General features: G+C 43.7%; 2 protein-coding genes across 2 annotated transcripts in view; one reads left to right on the plus strand and one right to left on the minus strand.

The window, feature by feature from the left end:
* LOC139546334 (beta-galactoside alpha-2,6-sialyltransferase 2-like) overlaps positions 1–14804 on the plus strand; it is a 99870-nt gene extending 85066 nt beyond the window's left edge. The window contains exons 5-6 of the mRNA XM_071354615.1: positions 1539–1713; positions 8545–14804. Of these exons, the coding sequence (XP_071210716.1) occupies positions 1539–1713; positions 8545–8792 (423 nt within the window). The 3' untranslated portion in view covers positions 8793–14804. The remainder of the gene's footprint in view (positions 1–1538; positions 1714–8544) is intronic.
* The window catches only part of tmtops2b (teleost multiple tissue opsin 2b), a 56632-nt gene continuing 42924 nt past the window's right edge, over positions 4559–18266 (minus strand). The window contains exons 3-4 of the mRNA XM_071354616.1: positions 15064–15297; positions 4559–5226 (exon numbers count right to left, since the gene is read on the minus strand). Of these exons, the coding sequence (XP_071210717.1) occupies positions 5011–5226; positions 15064–15297 (450 nt within the window). The 3' untranslated portion in view covers positions 4559–5010. The remainder of the gene's footprint in view (positions 5227–15063; positions 15298–18266) is intronic.

The raw sequence follows: 18266 nt of genomic DNA on the forward strand, positions 1-18266 counted from the left end.
TCTCTAACCTACGGGGACAGGTTAGCCTCGTTGGTCTCTCTAACCTACGGGGACAGGTTAGCCTCGTTGGTCTCTCTAACCCACGGGGACAGGTTAGCCTCGTTGGTCTCTCCAACCCACGGGGACAGGTTAGCCTCGTTGGTCTCTCTAACCTATGGGGACAGGTTAGCCTCGTTGGTCTCTCTAACCCACGGGGACAGTTTAGCCTCGTTGGTCTCTCTAACCCACGGGGACAGTTTAGCCTCGTTGGTCTCTCTAACCTACGGGGACAGGTTAGCCTCGTTGGTCTCTCTAACCCACGGGGACAGGTTAGCCTCGTTGGTCTCGCTAACCCACGGGGACAGGTTAGCCTCGTTGGTCTTTCTAACCTACGGGGACAGGTTAGCCTCGTTGGTCTCTCTAACCCACGTGGACAGGTTAGCCTCTTTTGGTCTCTCTAACCCACGGGGACAGTTTAGCCTCGTTGGTCTCTCTAACCCACAGGGACAGGTTAGCCTCGTTGGTCTCTCTAACCTACGGGGACAGGTTAGCCTCGTTGGTCTCTCTAACCCACGGGGACAGGTTAGCCTCGTTGGTCTCTCTAACCCACGCTTTGGTCCGATTTCTCTTCTTCAAGTCGACGAAAACCGTTACAGTAGTATTGTTTGTACAGGTGAACGTAGTACCTTCAGGCATTTGGAAATTGCTCCCAAGGATGAACCAGACTTGTGGAGGTCTCCAATTTTTTTTCTGATGTCTTGGCTGATTTCTTTTGATTTTCCCATGATGTCAAGCAAAGAGGCACTGAGTTTGAAGGTAGGCCTTGAAATACATCCACAGGTACACCTCCAATTGACTCCAATTATGTCAATTTGCCTATCAGAAGCTTCTAAAGCCATGACATCGTTTTCTGGAATTTTCCAAGCTGTTTAAAGGCACAGTCAACTTAGTGTATGTAAACTTCTGACCCACTGGAATTGTGATACAGTGAATTATAAGTGAAATAATCTGTCTGTAAATAATTGTTGGAAAAATGACTTGTGTCATGCACAAAGTAGATGTCCTAACCAACCTGCCAAAACTATAGTTTGTTAACAAGAAATTTGTGGAGTGGTTGAAAAATGAGTTTTAATGACTCCAACCTAAGTGTATGTAAACTTCCGACTTCAACTGTGTACCCACACACACACACACACACACACACACACACACACACACACACACACACACACACACACACACACACACACACACACACACACACACACACACACACACACACACACACACACACACACACACACACACACACACCTGCAAATGACTGCAGAAGGAAAAGTACTGTCTGTCTCTGTTTGTATGTTTGTCTGTCAGTCTCTGCCTCTGTCCGTCGGTCTGTCTCTTTTTTTCTTAGGTATGTCAGTCTAGAGTTAACTATAACTACTACCCCCCCTCTCTCTCTCCCTCTCTTTCTCTGCCCCCCCCCCCTCAAACCTCTTTCCTTTCTCTATCTTTCTCCCTCACACTCTCTTTCCCCTCTCTCTCGTGCTCTCAAACAGTGGTATGCCAGTCCAGACTATAACCTGTTCAGGCCTTACGTGGAGCACCGGAGGCTCCACCCCACCCAGCCCTTCTACGTCCTACACCCCAAATATGTGTGGCATCTCTGGGACGTGATCCAGGGCAACACCCAGGAGACCATCCAGCCCAACCCACCCTCCTCTGGGTTTATAGGTGAGACTATGTATGCACACACATGCATACACGCACATACACACGTACAAGTGCACGTGCATACACACATTACGCACACACTCAAAAACACACACTTACACAAGTGTTCTATAAAGCCGGCCCTGTGGTTCTAATGTTAACGTTAGAGAGTCTGCGATGCGGCCAGTCTCTCTATGTTGTGTAATAGAGTGCCTGGAGTCATTTTATTGTATTATTATAAAAAAGCCATACAGGACCCGTCCTATAGCACCACTTGAACGTCGTCATCAGAACAATGTAATTATTATTATATATTACACTCCTCCTGTCACCTCGGGGTCCAGTCGCCATGCCAACGACATAAGGGTGGGGGGGGTTAGCATCATGTGCAATTTTCTATTCCCTAGATACAGCAATTATGACCATAGGAAGAGGTGTGTGTGTGTGTGGGGGAGGGAGTAGATAATGCAGACTCCAGTGAGTTTTTGATAGCCACAGGAAGTTGACGTGTCTTCTGCTGTAACTCTGCACACTCCCCTTCTCCCGACCTCTTAAGACAAGTTATTTCTGAATAGATTATGCATGCATAACTGTTACAGGGCGGTATTTTGTGTTGCAGTGGGATTTGGGGTGTTTAGGTATACGGTAGTCCCATTTGGTGGGAACGGTGTCTCAAAGATGTTATTGTTTCCAGTGATGTGGTGTTGTATTGCAATGTGATATTACATATTCTTTAGGTAATTAGGTCAGTTTGGATTGCTCAGTAGACCAGTGAAACAACAAATCACACAAGAAACACAGAGAGACTGAATTCAGCACTTTCTTTGTATGAAGGGGGGCGGGGTGTGGCACAAGACGTGGAGGATGGGGGCACCCCAAACGTCACACATGAATTCATGAATTGAAAGCCAATTCTCCCCAATCAAAATGCTGGCAGGTCCGGCAAAGTCCCATTCCCCGTTTTTGAAATCCATGTTGTTCCTCAATAGAAAAGTTCAAGATCACCCACAGTCACCAGATCACCCATAGTCACCAGATCACCCACCAGATCTCCCGCAGCTGCCAGATCACCCACAGCCACCAGTGTAGCAGTCACCAGTATCCTTCTGAGCTGAACTGATCTATCTCCTGTAGAAAGTAGTCTTTGTTCTCTTGATAAACGTTCAGCCTTTGTAGCCTTTACCATCTCTTCACTGGATATCCCAGTATAATATACCTAATATATCCCATAGCTTATTGCACTTTAGTCAGTGGCTGCATCTTATTCCCCTTCTTTCCAGAGCCTTATGTAGTGCACTACTTTGGGGAATAGGGTGCAATTTGAGATGCAGCCTCAAACTCTCTCATCAGTCTTCACAGTTTGGACAGCACGGAGGCTGGGAGTAGGATAAGCACTGGCTGTGTGTGTGTGTGTGTGTGTGTGTGTGTGTGTGTGTGTGTGTGTGTGTGTGTGTGTGTGTGTGTGTGTGTGTGTGTGTGTGTGTGTGTGTGTGTGTGTGTGTGTGTGTGTGTGTGTGTGTTCGAGGCGTGGGGTCGGAGTGTGTGAGTGTGTGTGTGTGAGGGGGGGGTGAAATGTGACAGAGATACACCTTTTCACTTGGGCGGTGCTGTGTGTTTTGTGGTTTGCCAGTGTGTTGAGCGATGGTATTTACACCAAGACAAGCAGACTGTCAATAGAGCAGAGTGACATCAAATGGTACACACACACAGAATTCATACACACACATACACAGAATCCATACACACACACACACACACACACACACACACATAGAATTCATACACACACATACACAGAATCCACACACACACACACACACACACACACACACACACACACACACACACACACACACACACACACACACACACAGATAATGCATACACACACACACGCATAATTCACACACACACAATTCATACTCACACACATACAATTCATACACACACATAATTCCCACACATACAGTACATATAATTCATACACACACACACACACACACACACACACACACACACACACACACACACACACACACACACACAATTCATACACCCACATACACAGAATCCATACACACGCACACACACACACACACACACACACACACACACACACACACACACACACACACACACACACACACACACACACACACACACACACACACACACACACACACAGAATCCATACACACACACACACAGAATTCATACACACACACACACACACACACACACACACACACACACACACACACACACACACACACACACACACACACACACACACACACACACACACACACAGAGAATCCATACACACACACACACAGATAATTCATACACACACACGCATAATTCACACACACACACAAGTCATACACACACACATAATTCACACACACACACACAATTCATACTCACACACATAATTCACACACATACAGTACATAGAATTCATACATACACACAATCCATACACACACACACACACACACACACACACACACACACACACACACACACACACACACACACACACACACACACACACACACACACACACACACACACACACACACACACACACACAGAATCCATACACACACACACAGATACTTCATACACACACAAAATTCACACACACAATTCATACACACATAATTCACACACACAATTCATACACACGCACAGAATTCATACACACACACACTATTCACACACACAGAATTCATACACACACATACACAGAATTCATAGACACACACAGACACAAAAGTCATACAAACACACACACACACACAATTTATACACACACATACACAGAATTCATACACACACACACATACACAGAATTCATACACACATACACATAATTTATATACACATAATTCATACACACACACATACACAGAATTCATACGCATACACAGAATTCATACACACACATGCACACACATACACAGAGATACACACACTTCCTCTTATGCATGCAGGACACATGCTCACTATATTACAGCCTCTGCCCCATCCCCCATACACTCACATAAACTTACTTTCTCTTGCACACACATGGACAATTTCACATGCAATTTCACATGCACAGGTAAACACAGCGATCAGTAAACAAATCGAAGTGGCTGGGCACGAGCAGAGGAGAGACCCCCGAGGGGTTTTATGCATGGGGCTTGGAGCGTTCACGTCGTGATGGTCTATTGGTTTGCACAGTGCACCGCTCAGCTAGCTAGCTACTGTATCATCATCATCCAACGGTCATCATTCACTCTTCCCCGTTGGTCTTCCCGGCGTGCCTGCTCAGGAAGTGACCTCGGGAGGGTTGTTGCGCTCAGTGGCCGGGGTGCTGGAGCCATGGTTGTGGATACCAGTGGAGATCCGGGCGGTGCACGCCACCGTGTTGCTGTAGACACGCCGGTTGAGCTGGATGGCGGTGGTCTTGGAGGGCATGGAGGAGAGGCCGTTCTCCGTGGAGCGCCGTTCACACCGGAACAGGATCAGGAAACACCTGTAGAACTGAGGAAGGGAGGAGATATTAGTTGGGAGGGAGAGATTTGAGGGGGGAACGGGTAGGGCAGATATGGCAGAAGGGGGTGAGGTGAGCAGGACAGAAGGAAGAGGTGGAGGAGAAGGCTGTTGCTACAGCAATGAGAAGCAAAAAACATCATTATCCATCTTCTCTTTTTGCCCATTTTGGTTGCATGAACCAACCAGGACTCATACATGGATATCCTTTATCATTTTCTATGTGCTCCATGTTTCTATTGTTCCATGTTACCATGGCAGCTGATGATTCTATGGCCTGTATCATGCAATGTCTCTGGGTTGTATGAACAGAGTACTGATATGACGTCACTTCTATTCTTGGTCAATAACACTTCATCTGCACATTTTAATTATTTGGTGGCCTTCTCCCTTTTGTGTCTATAGAAACAACACACACTAGCAAGAGAGGTCGTGGAACGGTCACCCGCAGAGTGAGTTGGTGTAACCTTTGTTCCGTCTCCCTCGAGAGGTTGGACAAATGTATCCGTTCCCTGAGTTTGACCAGTCACATTTCTCTCTGATGTCTCAAAGCTAAACAGGAAGTGAGGTAGACGGAGAGGAAAAGCCCCTCTAAGGACCTCACTGCATCAGCAGAATAGCATCAAAGAGAGTACAGTATAAAAATAGGCAGAAACTGCTTCTCCAACAGAATTCCCAGATCACACTTGTAGGCGACGTCATGGCGACGTTAGCTAGCTAAGCTCATGCACAGAAGCACCTCATTGGGTACAACGGTCGTGTGGCGCCGAACTCACATGTGCAGGCCGTCAAATCAAAGACACTCCTTCGCTATTACGTTGGTTTTGATGATAATTAAAATGTCAGATTACTACAAATCTTGTGAGAGTGACAATGACAGTTTCGGCTACTTAAAACATTGGCTGGAATCTTTGCATTTAGATTTAGAGAAAATGACCAACTAAGGAGTGTGAATACAGGATGTATTTGGGGGTATCCAGACTCTAGTCTCTGTGTTGTAGCTGTGTTTGGGACATGTCAATGTAAACACTGTGTCCTGTTTACCTGCTGGTTCATGATTTGCCTGGTATCCAGACCGAATGTATGTTCCATTTCACTATAGTTAAGTGAAACAATAGTGCAACAGAGCTTTTATACTAGACAACTTCATAATTACATAACTAAATGTATGGATTGTAGGGCTGACCCAAATTAGTCCACTGGTGGATTGTTTGGTCGTTAGGCTGTTGGTTGACCAAAATTTGTTTTAGTCGATCAGTAGCAAATATATGTATATATATATACACTACCGGTCAAAAGTTTTAGAACACCTACTTATTCAAGGGGTTTTCTTTTATTTTTACTATTTTCTACTTTGTAGAATAATAGTGAAAACAACAAAACTAGGAAATAACACATATGGAATCATGTAGTAACCAAAAAAGTGTTAAAACAAAACAAAATATTTTTTATATTTGAGATTCTTCAAATATCCACCCTTTGCCTTGATGACAGCTTTGCACACTCTTGGCATTCTCTCAGCTTCCAGCTTCATTAGCTAGTCACCTGGAATACATTTCAATTAACAGGTGTGCCTTGTTAATAGTGGAATTCCTTTCCTTCTTAATGCGTTTGAGCTAATCAGTTGGCTCAGTGATTAGTGGTATACAGAAGATAGCCCTATTTGGTAAAAAACCAAGTCCATATTATGGCAAGAACAGCTCAAATAAGCAAAGAAAACAAGAGTCCATCATTACTTTAAGACATGAAGTTCAATCAATATGGAAAATGCAAAGAACTTTGAATTTTTTTTCAAGTGCCGTCGTTCCAGAGTTACTGCTGCTGCAGAGGATAAGTTCATTAGAGTTAACGGCATCTCAGACTGCAGCCCAAATAAATGCTTCACAGAGTTCAAGTAACAGACACATCTCAACATCAACTGTTCAGAGAAGACTGCATGAATCAGGCCTTCATGGTCGAATTGCTGACAAGAAACCACTACTAAAGGACATTATACTGGTGGAGATCTGTCCTTTGGTCTGATGAGTCCAAATTTGAGATTTTTGGTTCCAACCGCCGATTCTTTGAGACTCAGAGAAGGTGAACGGATGGTTCCCACACATGCGAGAATGCCAAGAGTGTGCAAAGCTGTCATCAAGGTAAAGGTTGGCTACTTTGAAGAATCTCAAATATAAAAACGATATTGATTTGTTTAACACCTTTTTTGGTTACACGTTTCCATATGTGTTATTTCATAGTTTTGCTGTTTTCATTATTATTCTACAATGTAGAAAATAGTAAAACAATAAAGGAAACCCCTTGAATGAGTAGGTTTGTCCAAACTTCTGACTTAATTCCTATAATTTCTAATCTCTAATGTTTGTTTGGTTACGGTAATTTCTGTTAATGTATTCAATATATTATTATTCCAGTATTTTACTGTTCTCATTGTCAGAGGGGACACATTGTTTTTCAGAGCGCACAACCTATGCTACACTTGTGAGAAACTCACTAGCTCAGGAAACTCTGAGGGCCCAGAATATTTTATACAATGTTTCAAGTTAGCCAGCACCAGCTTTAGGCCAGACCCAAGTTAATAGTTGATACAATGTTTCATGTTCGTTGCAGACAGGCCATGTGTAGCCAATGTGATTTTAGAGGATATTTATTTTTATCTGCAGTCTGCAATGTTTTTATTTGTTGGCTTTATTGGCTATTTTTACATAGTTGGCAATGGCAATAAGTTACTTTTTAGGTTTGTATCATTTTCATTCATTTTCATGACAATGAATTTGAGATACGAAGACTTTATTATAAATTAAATGAAACTGTTCCATGAAAATGTGCATATGAAAACCATAACTGGCACGCAGTGCGGTAGAAATGGTAAGATAAATTGGCATTCCAGGTGAGAAAGGTTGCTGACTCCTCATGCAGCCTATAACCGGCAACTTCAGGAGAGTGAAGGCAGAATCTGTGAAAGCCAGTAGGAGCGGGAGGAGGATAGTCTGGTTAGGTTTTTTTCTTCTGCTTATCTTGGTCTTTGGCTCCCTCTTGAGTCATTTGTGTCTTATTTCATCTAACAGTGCGCTTAAAGCATCAGAGAAGCTCAATACATATGTAGTTGATTTTAATAATGTCTATGTATGTAAAAATGCACGTTTTAAAATTCCTGCCAATCGATTCGTCTAAAGATGACTTTCAGTCGATAAAAAAAAAATGTGTCGGGGACAGCTTAATGGATTGTGTGTTTTGTGGAATGTGTAACTTGTGTGTGTGTATGATAGAATATCTAACCCCTCATGCTCTGCCTTGTCGTTGTAATTACAGGCATCCTCCTGATGATGGCGCTGTGCGAAGAGGTCCACGTGTACGAGTACATCCCCTCGCTGCGGCAGACAGATCTGTGCCACTACCACGAGCGCTACTACGACGCTGCATGCACCCTGGGGGCGTACCACCCGCTGCTCTATGAGAAGAGTCTGGTGCAGCGCATCAACACAGGCCCTGTGAGAGACCTGAAGAGGAAGGGCCGTGTCACCCTCCCCGGCTTCAACACCGTCAACTGTGAACTCTGAACTAGGAAGCCACACATGGAACCACCATGACTCCATGCGTCTAAGGGAAAACGGTGCAATAAGAACCTTCTGGACTCTGACCTTAGGGGGAACGCGGAGGCAACCATGTCGAACCACGTAGAACAGTGGAGAACCTAAGCCATAGCCCCTCTGTGTGGGATGGGATCAAACCGGAGGGTACAGCTCTAGTCTAACTACATCTAAGTCAGGATTTATCAACAGAACCCACATCGGTCAAAACCTTGCCTTCCTCAGAGGCAGGGTTGGGTACGTTACTTTCTAAATGTAATCAACTACAGTTACTAGTTACCTGTCCAAAATTGTAATCAGTAACGTAATTTTTGGATTACCCAAACTCCGTAACGTAATCTGATTACGCTCAGTTACTTTTGGATTACGTAGAAGACAAAAGGATCCATCAAATGCATTTGGTGTGTCATCATAGTGGTCTTTGATTGGTGGTCATCATTTGGTGTATCATCATAGTGGTCTCTGACTTGTGGTCAAACTTGCTCAGGTGGAACAAACTTCAACTTGCCCCTTTTTTCAACCTTTTTTCAATGCTTAATTGAATGTCACTGGGAAAACAGAAAGGTGTCATAATGTATTTTTTTCGCAAACATCCTTTCTAAATTTAAAAGTAATCCAAAAAGTGATGAGCTAGTTTTTCAAAAGTATCTGTAATCTGATGATAGTATTTTTTGCTGGTAACGTAACTGATTACAGTTACCAGTTGTTGTAATCAGATTACATGCAATCAGCTACTTTTCAACCCTCCTCAGAGGGTTAACAAGCCCAAGACATGCCCAGTGTGACCACCTCTATCTCTGCCATTGCTGAGCCGGAAGAGAGAAGAGCTGTCTAGGGTAGCAATAGAAAAGTGTTTTTAAATAGAGAAACGTTTTTGATATATTTGGATGTTTTTTGCTGTTGTGAAGCGTTGTTTCTCCAGAGCTCTGGTTGCTCTTCTTTCTTAAAAGGACAGTCCACAGTTTTTTAATGGTGGGTGTTTTGTGTTTTTTTTAATGGCGGGTTATGGCTCTCATGGGGTGGTAAATTAATGTTTGAGAAAATGAGCAGTGGTCCGCACTGAATGTCTCACACACGTCCATATCGAACACACACTTTTGACAAGGTACAAACTCTGCGTACACCAGCCACACACTCCCGACAACGTGTAACACTCCCGACAACGTGTAACACACCTGACAACGTGTAACACACCTGAAGTTTTATTGGAAATGTTCCTCCATATAACTTCAAAGACAATACATACACAACACACACCCACCCATACACTGTACACACAGGCACATGTTGCTCCATACAGGCACACTGGAACTACACCAAACCCTCTAAGTATTATCTAACCAAGATGGAGGTACATTGTTTTTGATCTACAACCGTCACATTTTGCTGTATTTGACATTCCTTAAATGTTATTTTCTATTCTTATTTGTGAAGTCTTATTTGTTGTTGTAAATGATTTTGAGTGCTGTTTTGCTGCTGCTGCTGCTGCGCTTTATGTCACTCTCCTGTCCAATCCCCAAGCTTGACTGCACCGGACCAGTTGCCAATAAACAGATTGTCACACTCCTCAATTAGCACTTTAAGACTGGCTAATGACAGGCTGGTGACTGGCTAATGACAGGCTGGTGACTGGCTAATGACAGGCTGGTGACTGACTGCCACTTCAAGGCTGCCACTTCAAATGCATGTCCGGTGGGTAGTTGGGTACCAAACCCTGGAAAACACATTGGTTGCCCATTCTTAGGTTTAATCCAGTACACCAAATGATGAGAGGCTGGTGGATAGGAGCTAGGGGGTAAGAGAAGGGACTCAGAACACTTTCTCAAAACATCTATAACCCTGTGCCTAGTGGCCAAACGAACACTGGGTTGCCTTTCAAACCACCCTCAGACTGATCATTCACATATGCCATCCATTTAACTGCAGTGTCATTGTTGAACTTTTTGTTGCTTATTTAATTGTTTAATAGTTGAGATTTAAAGAAGCCTGCTAATCAGCCCATAGCTCAAACCGTCCTGTGTTCTGTTAGTGGCGAGTAGGAGAGATCACTAGTCAAACTCCCATACTGTCCAGTGTCCACCCCATGCCAAAAGACAATTGAACCAACGCCCTCTCTCTGACGTCTCTTTAAAAGCAGCTGTAGCTACTGCGCTGATTGACCTATCACTTTGAATGTAATCAAACCGCTCCTTAGGGAACTTCTCTCTATGAGCACTACCCTGACTGTGTGCCATTTGATGGAGTCCAGAGAATGAGGGTTTCAGTCTGCAGGGTTCTGTAGCTAGACTGCCTCCCAGGCATACAGCAGAGCGTAGTCTAGTTCTACCTTGAGACTAACGTTCATTATGTCTTTACCGTTGTCATTTTGACTCAATACTCCAATATTGGTCTGAAATTACTATTATGCCTGAGCTTGCAGCAGCCTGCCCTGGTGCGCTGCCGGAGAACATTTCTCATCGTGGCAGGGATTTCAAGCAGTAATATCTCCAGACTCACTTTGTGTTTTAATGGCTTTGTTATTTACCCTGACTCTGTGCCAGACTTGCCTACAGTACATTTCAGCTTGCTATCTCCTGTGCGTGTGTGTGTGCGTGTGCGTGTGCGTGTGCGTGTGCGTGTGTGTGTGTGTGTGTGTGTGTGTGTGTGTGTGTGTGTGTGTGTGTGTGTGTGTGTGTGTGTGTATGTGTGTGTGTGTGTGTGTGTGTGTGTGTATGTGTGCTGGAATGGACAATGGAGGCTCAGTGGTTTCCAACCACAAATCCGCTTACAACTACTAAGCTTCACCTTTATCCCCAGCTGCCCCAATGAAAACAACCAGATCATGTACTTGTCCATCTAACCTATTTGTCACTGTAGTTCTCTCTGTAGCGGCCAGCTAGTGACCATTCCCTGGCCTGGGAAATCATGGAAGGGGTTGACATTGGCGGTCAACGCAAATAAGAGATGTGTGTTTGTGTATTAGCGTTTGTTATTCTGTAACGTGTTGCTATGCCCTTGCTCCAGGAACCATGCTTAATCAGGGTTGCAGAAAGGAATTTATTCAGTTCTACACATGGCAAACAAACGCTGCTTGGGATAAACCGAGGCAACTGTTGTTGTATTCAGGTGATAGAAGAGAGACCGAACAGGAATACCATTTAGAGTTAGAGCTGTTTTAAATCTGTGGTGTGAAGGCTGTGTCGGTATGAGGGGAACTCTGATGGCTCTTTGCAATTTTTTGAATTTCTTGTAGTATTGTATGTTCTTATTACATTGAATGTTGTACATTTTTTATAAATTGTGTTCATGCAGGGCTCCCTTGGATAGAGTCCTTTGTATTCAATGGTACTCCCTGTAGAAATAAAGGTTAAATACAAATAAATAAAGCCTTGGCAGTAGTTCGAGGAGCTAACGCAAGTTCAGGTCTCAGGCAAGGTTACTCAGCACGAGCGTGGTTACGAATAACTGTTACACCGGCCCCCCAGGCAAACAAAATATCACACCTGATGGAGAGAAAATACTGGCTTTGAGGAGCCAGACGCACCGCTGTGTCGCATGATCGCCTAGGGCCAACCTCTCACTGAGAGATCTAGGGCCAACCTCTCACTGAGAGATCTAGGGCCAACCTCTCACTGAGAGATCTAGGGCCAACCTCTCACTGAGAGATCTAGGGCCAACCTCTCACTGAGAGATCTAGGGCCAACCTCTCACTGAGCGATCTAGGGCCAACCTCTCACTGAGAGATCTAGGGCCAACCTCTCACTGAGCGATCTAGGGCCAACCTCTCACTGAGAGACCTAGGGCCAACCTCTCACTGAGAGATCTAGGGCCAACCTCTCACTGAGAGACCTAGGGCCAACCTCTCACTGAGAGACCTAGGGCCAACCTCTCACTGAGAGATCTAACTGAGTGAAACAAGGCTGTTGTGAAGCTGTCTGGAAGAGTCTCTTACACACAGTGTATCAGAAGTATCATCTCTGATTTATCTCCATGCGTTGTTACTATTGATGTTTACAAATCATCAACTGTAACTAGGGTTACAAGGGGAGGGAGCATTACTGGAATCTTTTGAAGTTTTCCAGTAAAATAACAGAATTTTGGTATCTTACAAAGATTTTATGTACTCTTTCACAAGATATCTAGTGGCCCATTTGGGTACTTCAGATAATATCGGGTGTCTGTCATTATCTCTGGCCCTCTGTGTGGCCTTATCACATTTAAAATATCTAAAATAATGAAATAAGATTTTTTTTTTTAAATGATGACAGCTGTAAAACATTATCCTAATTATAAACCATCAACTTGGTGAATACCACTGGTGTTTAATATGAGGGTTTTAGCATTAAGTTAACTTTGGAGTTTTTATACACACATTTTTTTCTATGTATTTGTTAATGTTTTGGTGTCAAACTGGTGTCAGTTGTGTAAAAAGTCAGTACATGGAAGAGTTGCGGTTAATTGAAGATAATTCCCTTGTTGCTTAGATGCTTTTTTTCATGAATTGGGCTATTTTCTCTTGAACCATCTGGTCTATCTACTAGAAACTCATGGACAATATGGATACAGATATAATAAATGAATGCTATATATGAATACATTTTTACATGGTATAAACTACCAAAGTTACGATTGCCATATTTTCTGTTAATTACCAAAATGACTAAAGATCCAGTAAGTTTGGTAAATTACCGGTAGCATTGCAACCCTAACTAACTGTAACTGTTACCCTTATGATTGTGATTGTGACACAGTGATGGTGCAAAGAAATATGAAATTCATTTGTAATAACTTTGTTTATATTCCAATGGACAGAGCATGCAAGTCTAACCGGAGCAGGGCTAGGAGGTTTAAATTGTCCATGTATACTGTACTTTACTGTACTGTAATTGACTGTACTTTACTGTACTGTAATTGACTGTACTTTACTGTAATTTAGTCTTTAGACCTCCAAGTAAAAAAAGTCCATGCTGGAAAAATGTCAAATATTTCCACTGGCGCTGTGTATATTGTGTGCGTAGGGAAATTCCATCCAGCTGGAAACAAGAGAGCAGCTATTATTAGCATCATCATATGTTCTGTAGAAGCACACCTTGATCAAATGCAATGCCTTTGGCAACGGTAGTGGAATCTTGATACTGTTCCCAATTATTTATTTAACATTTACTTGCTGATGCAGGTAGGTGGTTGGGTGGAAGGGGGCTATGTTTGTCTTCTAGCAGGTGTTTAAGTGGATAAAGACGACCAACATCTCTGTATGGACTGGCATGCCAGACAACAAAGAGAAAGAGTTTGTTTTGGAGGTCACTGCCTAACTTGATTCCTCCTCCACAGTATGTTTTTTGATCTCTCTCTCTCTCTCTCTCTCTCTCTCTGTCTGTCTCTGTCTCTGTCTCTGTCTCTGTCTCTGTCTCTGTCTCTGTCTCTGTCTCTGTCTCTGTCTCTGTCTCTCTCTCTCTCTCTCTCTCTCTCTCTCTCTCTCTCTCTCTCTCTCTCTCTCTCTCTCTCTCTCTCTCTCTCTCTCTCTCTCTCTCTCTCTCTCTCTCTCTCTCTCTCTCTCTCTCTCTCTCTCTCTCTCTCTCTCTCTCTCTCTCTCTCTCTCTCTCTCTCTCTCTCTCTCTCTCTCTCTCTCTCTCTCTCTCTCTCTCTCTCTCTCTCTCATCCTCTCATCCTTTTCTGCGTCACAACACTGCCTTTAAAATGGAAACATTTCACGGTTTTTAAGTTGTCCTCTGAGATTTCTAAGAGGGCTTTGAACAAAGGCTGAGAGGAGAGGGAGCGAGAGAGAGAGAGTGGGGGATTCATCATGACCAAAGTGTTATTGAAAAGCACATTTTATTTTCAGCCTTGGGATAAAAAATGTTATGACTAAAACTTTCCTTTTGATTTGTCATTACATGTTTTTTATTCAAAGGTATTTAAGTTGAATGTTGGTATAAAATTAAATTGTTGTTAATTCATTGTTATTTTTTACCATGTAAATAAAGACATTGTACATGTACAAAGGATCAGTGTGGAGTTATAAAGACAGGCCAGGATTCCATCCTTGGAGCGCTGTCACAATGCGCCATTTGAAGGTAATTTCCGTTTGAGCATCTCAGTGTTTAGCGTAAATGCATTCAGGAACATTGCCCCTTTAAAAGACACATTCTCAACAATGCGCGATCGGATTGTATCCCGGCCTTAGATTACCGACAAAACACACACTCACACATTACCAAGCACCACCCAATACACACTACACCCCACCCCCCCTCCGTCTCACCTGTTTGTTCATGAGGATGTAGATGATGGGGTTGATGACGGTGCTGCTCTTGGCCAGGAGGGAGGGCACCACGGCGGCCACGGGGGTGATGATGCCGGGCCGGCCGAATGTGGCCATCATGGCTACCACGCCATAGGGCATCCAGCACAGTATATAACACACCACTGTGGTCAGCACCATAAACAGGATGTGGTGCTCTCTCCGCCGCGCCGCAGTCTTACGGATCTTACCCACCTAGAGACAGGAGAGATGAAAGGAGAGAGTGAGTGGGGAGAAAAGAGGAGGAGGAGGAGGAGGGGAGATAAAAGGGGAGAGGAGAAGAGGAGGGGAGAGGAGGGGGAAGAGGAGAGATGAGCGGAGAAGAGGAGGGTAGAGAAGGAGAGGGGAGAAGAGGGAGGAAGAGGAGAGAAGGGGAGAGAGGAGGAGGAGAGAGAAGAGGAGGAGGGAGAAGGGGAAAGGAGAGGAGGAGAAGGAGAAAGAACAGCTGAAGAGGAGGAGAGGAGAAGAGGAGAGAGAAGAGGAGAGAATGTGTTTTCACCCCAGGGAGAGACTAAAATAATATTTTGTCCAAATAGACATTTGTTTGCTGTTTTCTGTATTTGTTATTGTCAATCCTCTGGACACCACACACACACACACCTAATGTAAGGCTCTGGACTCTAATACGTTTGATAAAGGGAGGGAAGAGGGTGTGTGTGTGTGTGTGTGTGTGTGTGTGTGTGTGTGTGTGTGTGTGTGTGTGTGTGTGTGTGTGTGTGTGTGTGTGTGTGTGTGTGTGTGTGTGTGTGTGTGTGTGTGTGTGTGTGTGTGTGTGTGTGTGTGTGTGTGTGTTTGAGCTGAAACAGCATGGTGGCGATAGAGGTTAGAGTTTAATAGAAGTCCCTTGAGACACGACAGAGTCCCCGGGGGTAAACACAATCTGTTCAGAGCTAATATCTCTTTAACTATCTCACGCTGACAGCTCCCCTCCCTCCTCTTCCTCTCTCTGGTTGTGCTCCGTCCCTGCAGTATGCTCATTGTTCTGCCTGAGGGCTTCTCTCCTAACCCACAGAGAGACAGTGATAATCAGTCCATCCGTTCTGTGCCGGTAACCTCCCATTTCAGCAATGGAATGCCTGACTCTCCCTCCATCTCCCCCATTCTCCCTGTCAGTCCAAAGAACGAAAGGGACAGCAGAGAGAGATTCTATTCTCCTTCTTCCATTTTAGAGGATTAAGGCACTGCCCCACTCTCTCCATCCTGTTTGCCTTGCAACTGAGAATGAGAACATGCACATAAACAGGCCGCTTGTGAACGACGAGCCTGGCGTTCAAACCCAGTGTGTCCATGTATTGAGCTAATGCCTAAGGCATTCTGGTCTCAGGCAAGGTTTAATCATCACACAACAGCCAAAATGTAGGAAACACCAACATAAAGTGGCTTTATAGGGCGTTGGGCCACCAACAACCACCATAGCATAGATGGCATAGATTCTACAAGTGTCTGGGACTATTGAAGGGATGTGACACCATTCTTCCACAAGAAATTCCATCAATTGGTGTTTTGTTGATGGTGGTGTAAAACGCTGTCTCAGGCACCGCTCCAGAATCTCCCATAAGTGTTCAATTGGATTGAGATCTGGTGACTGACACACACACTTTAAACCCCCTATGCTCCTTTGAGACCCCTCTTTCAAAGGCCATGGTTACACCTTGAATTTACATGTGGTTGTCGTCATCCGATCAGGTGGATCTGATCACTATCTGATCGTGATTTGTTGCATCTACACATGGTAATACAATGTCTCTTATCTGCCCAGTTTGTCAGTTTTAGGAGCAGATTCCCTGGTACCTCCCTGCATCAGATGAATCCAACCTGCCTTGGACCTCCCGTTATGACACAAGCTGTTTAAATTCACTTTTACAGTCAATAGTTTTATACTTTCATCATCACAGCCTACTTTCGTTATCTAACAATTTAAATCAAATCAAATTGTATTGGTCACATACATGAGACTGGGCGTAATAGGCTACTGTCCTAACAACCTCCATTAGGCCTAAACAGTAGCAAAGGTAAAAAGGTGACATGATGGAAGAACGACTATGGTTTAGTTTCCTCCAAATCATTGACGGAACCTAAAAATGATAACCTATAGCAAGACTTGATTTGCTCTCCTCCCTGACTCTTTGAGAATGCAAACACATTCTGACCATTCTGATTGGTGCCAGAAACCGATGGGTTGGGCCAGAGCTGGCCTACAGGAATCATGAATCACGTCACTTTGACGTCAGCTCAAATGACTTATAGGATGGCAGGTTCAGATTGATGTATGGAACGATCGATAGAGCAGCGAAAGTAAATTCAGGATGAGTCGCCAGGGGCAATGTAAACACAGCTCTAATACCAGAACAGCTGTAGCGGCATCGATTGGTCAGTTCTTCACACCATGCGGTGACCATGACCCTGGCGCTCCCTAGGGATGCTGTTGAGTAATGCGGTGGACTCAAATTAATTTGTCCATTGAGCCCCATAGTGCAGTAATTGTGTGAGCAAGACACATTTAGTGAAAGCTACTTATTCTTATCAGAGGAGTCCTAACAGAAGAAAATGATTATTTAGAGACGGGGTTCAAGCGGAGGCGGGGTTAAAGCGAGGGGTCAGTGACTAACAACAGCGTCTGGGGAAGCTAGTCTGAAAACATAGTTCACCGAGCTACCAATTACTTCACTCTGGAATTTAAGCTACACTAAAGCTACTCTTAAGAAAAATATAGTTTACTTAACCAAAGTTACTTTGAAAAGTAGTTCACTATATCCCAACTACTTGCTGAAAAAATATCATATGTACATATAAAATTCTAGACTACAAATTGTAATAACAAATTTCACTTTGTGGTCAAATGTTAACAGAATGTGTAATTTTGCCTATTAAGCACAAAAACTATGTTTTGAGTGAGAATTAAGCAGGTCTGATGTGGAAAAAGAAATTAATTTCTTTCCTACTTCACCCATATCTTATTGTTTTCTACCACTACAAAGCAAAACGAATAGTAATTAACTACTGAAAAAACAACCTAGATCTGAGTTAAGTTAAACTACAGTACCACCAAGCTACTGCAAAAAATGTAGTTAATTACTAGTTACCTCAATATAATTCACGACTCCCCAACACTGACTAACAACACACACACTCACTGCAAAAAAGGGAAAGTCACTACAGAGAGT

This window comes from Salvelinus alpinus, chromosome 20, assembly GCF_045679555.1.
Source record: "Salvelinus alpinus chromosome 20, SLU_Salpinus.1, whole genome shotgun sequence".
Lineage (NCBI taxonomy): Eukaryota > Metazoa > Chordata > Actinopteri > Salmoniformes > Salmonidae > Salvelinus > Salvelinus alpinus.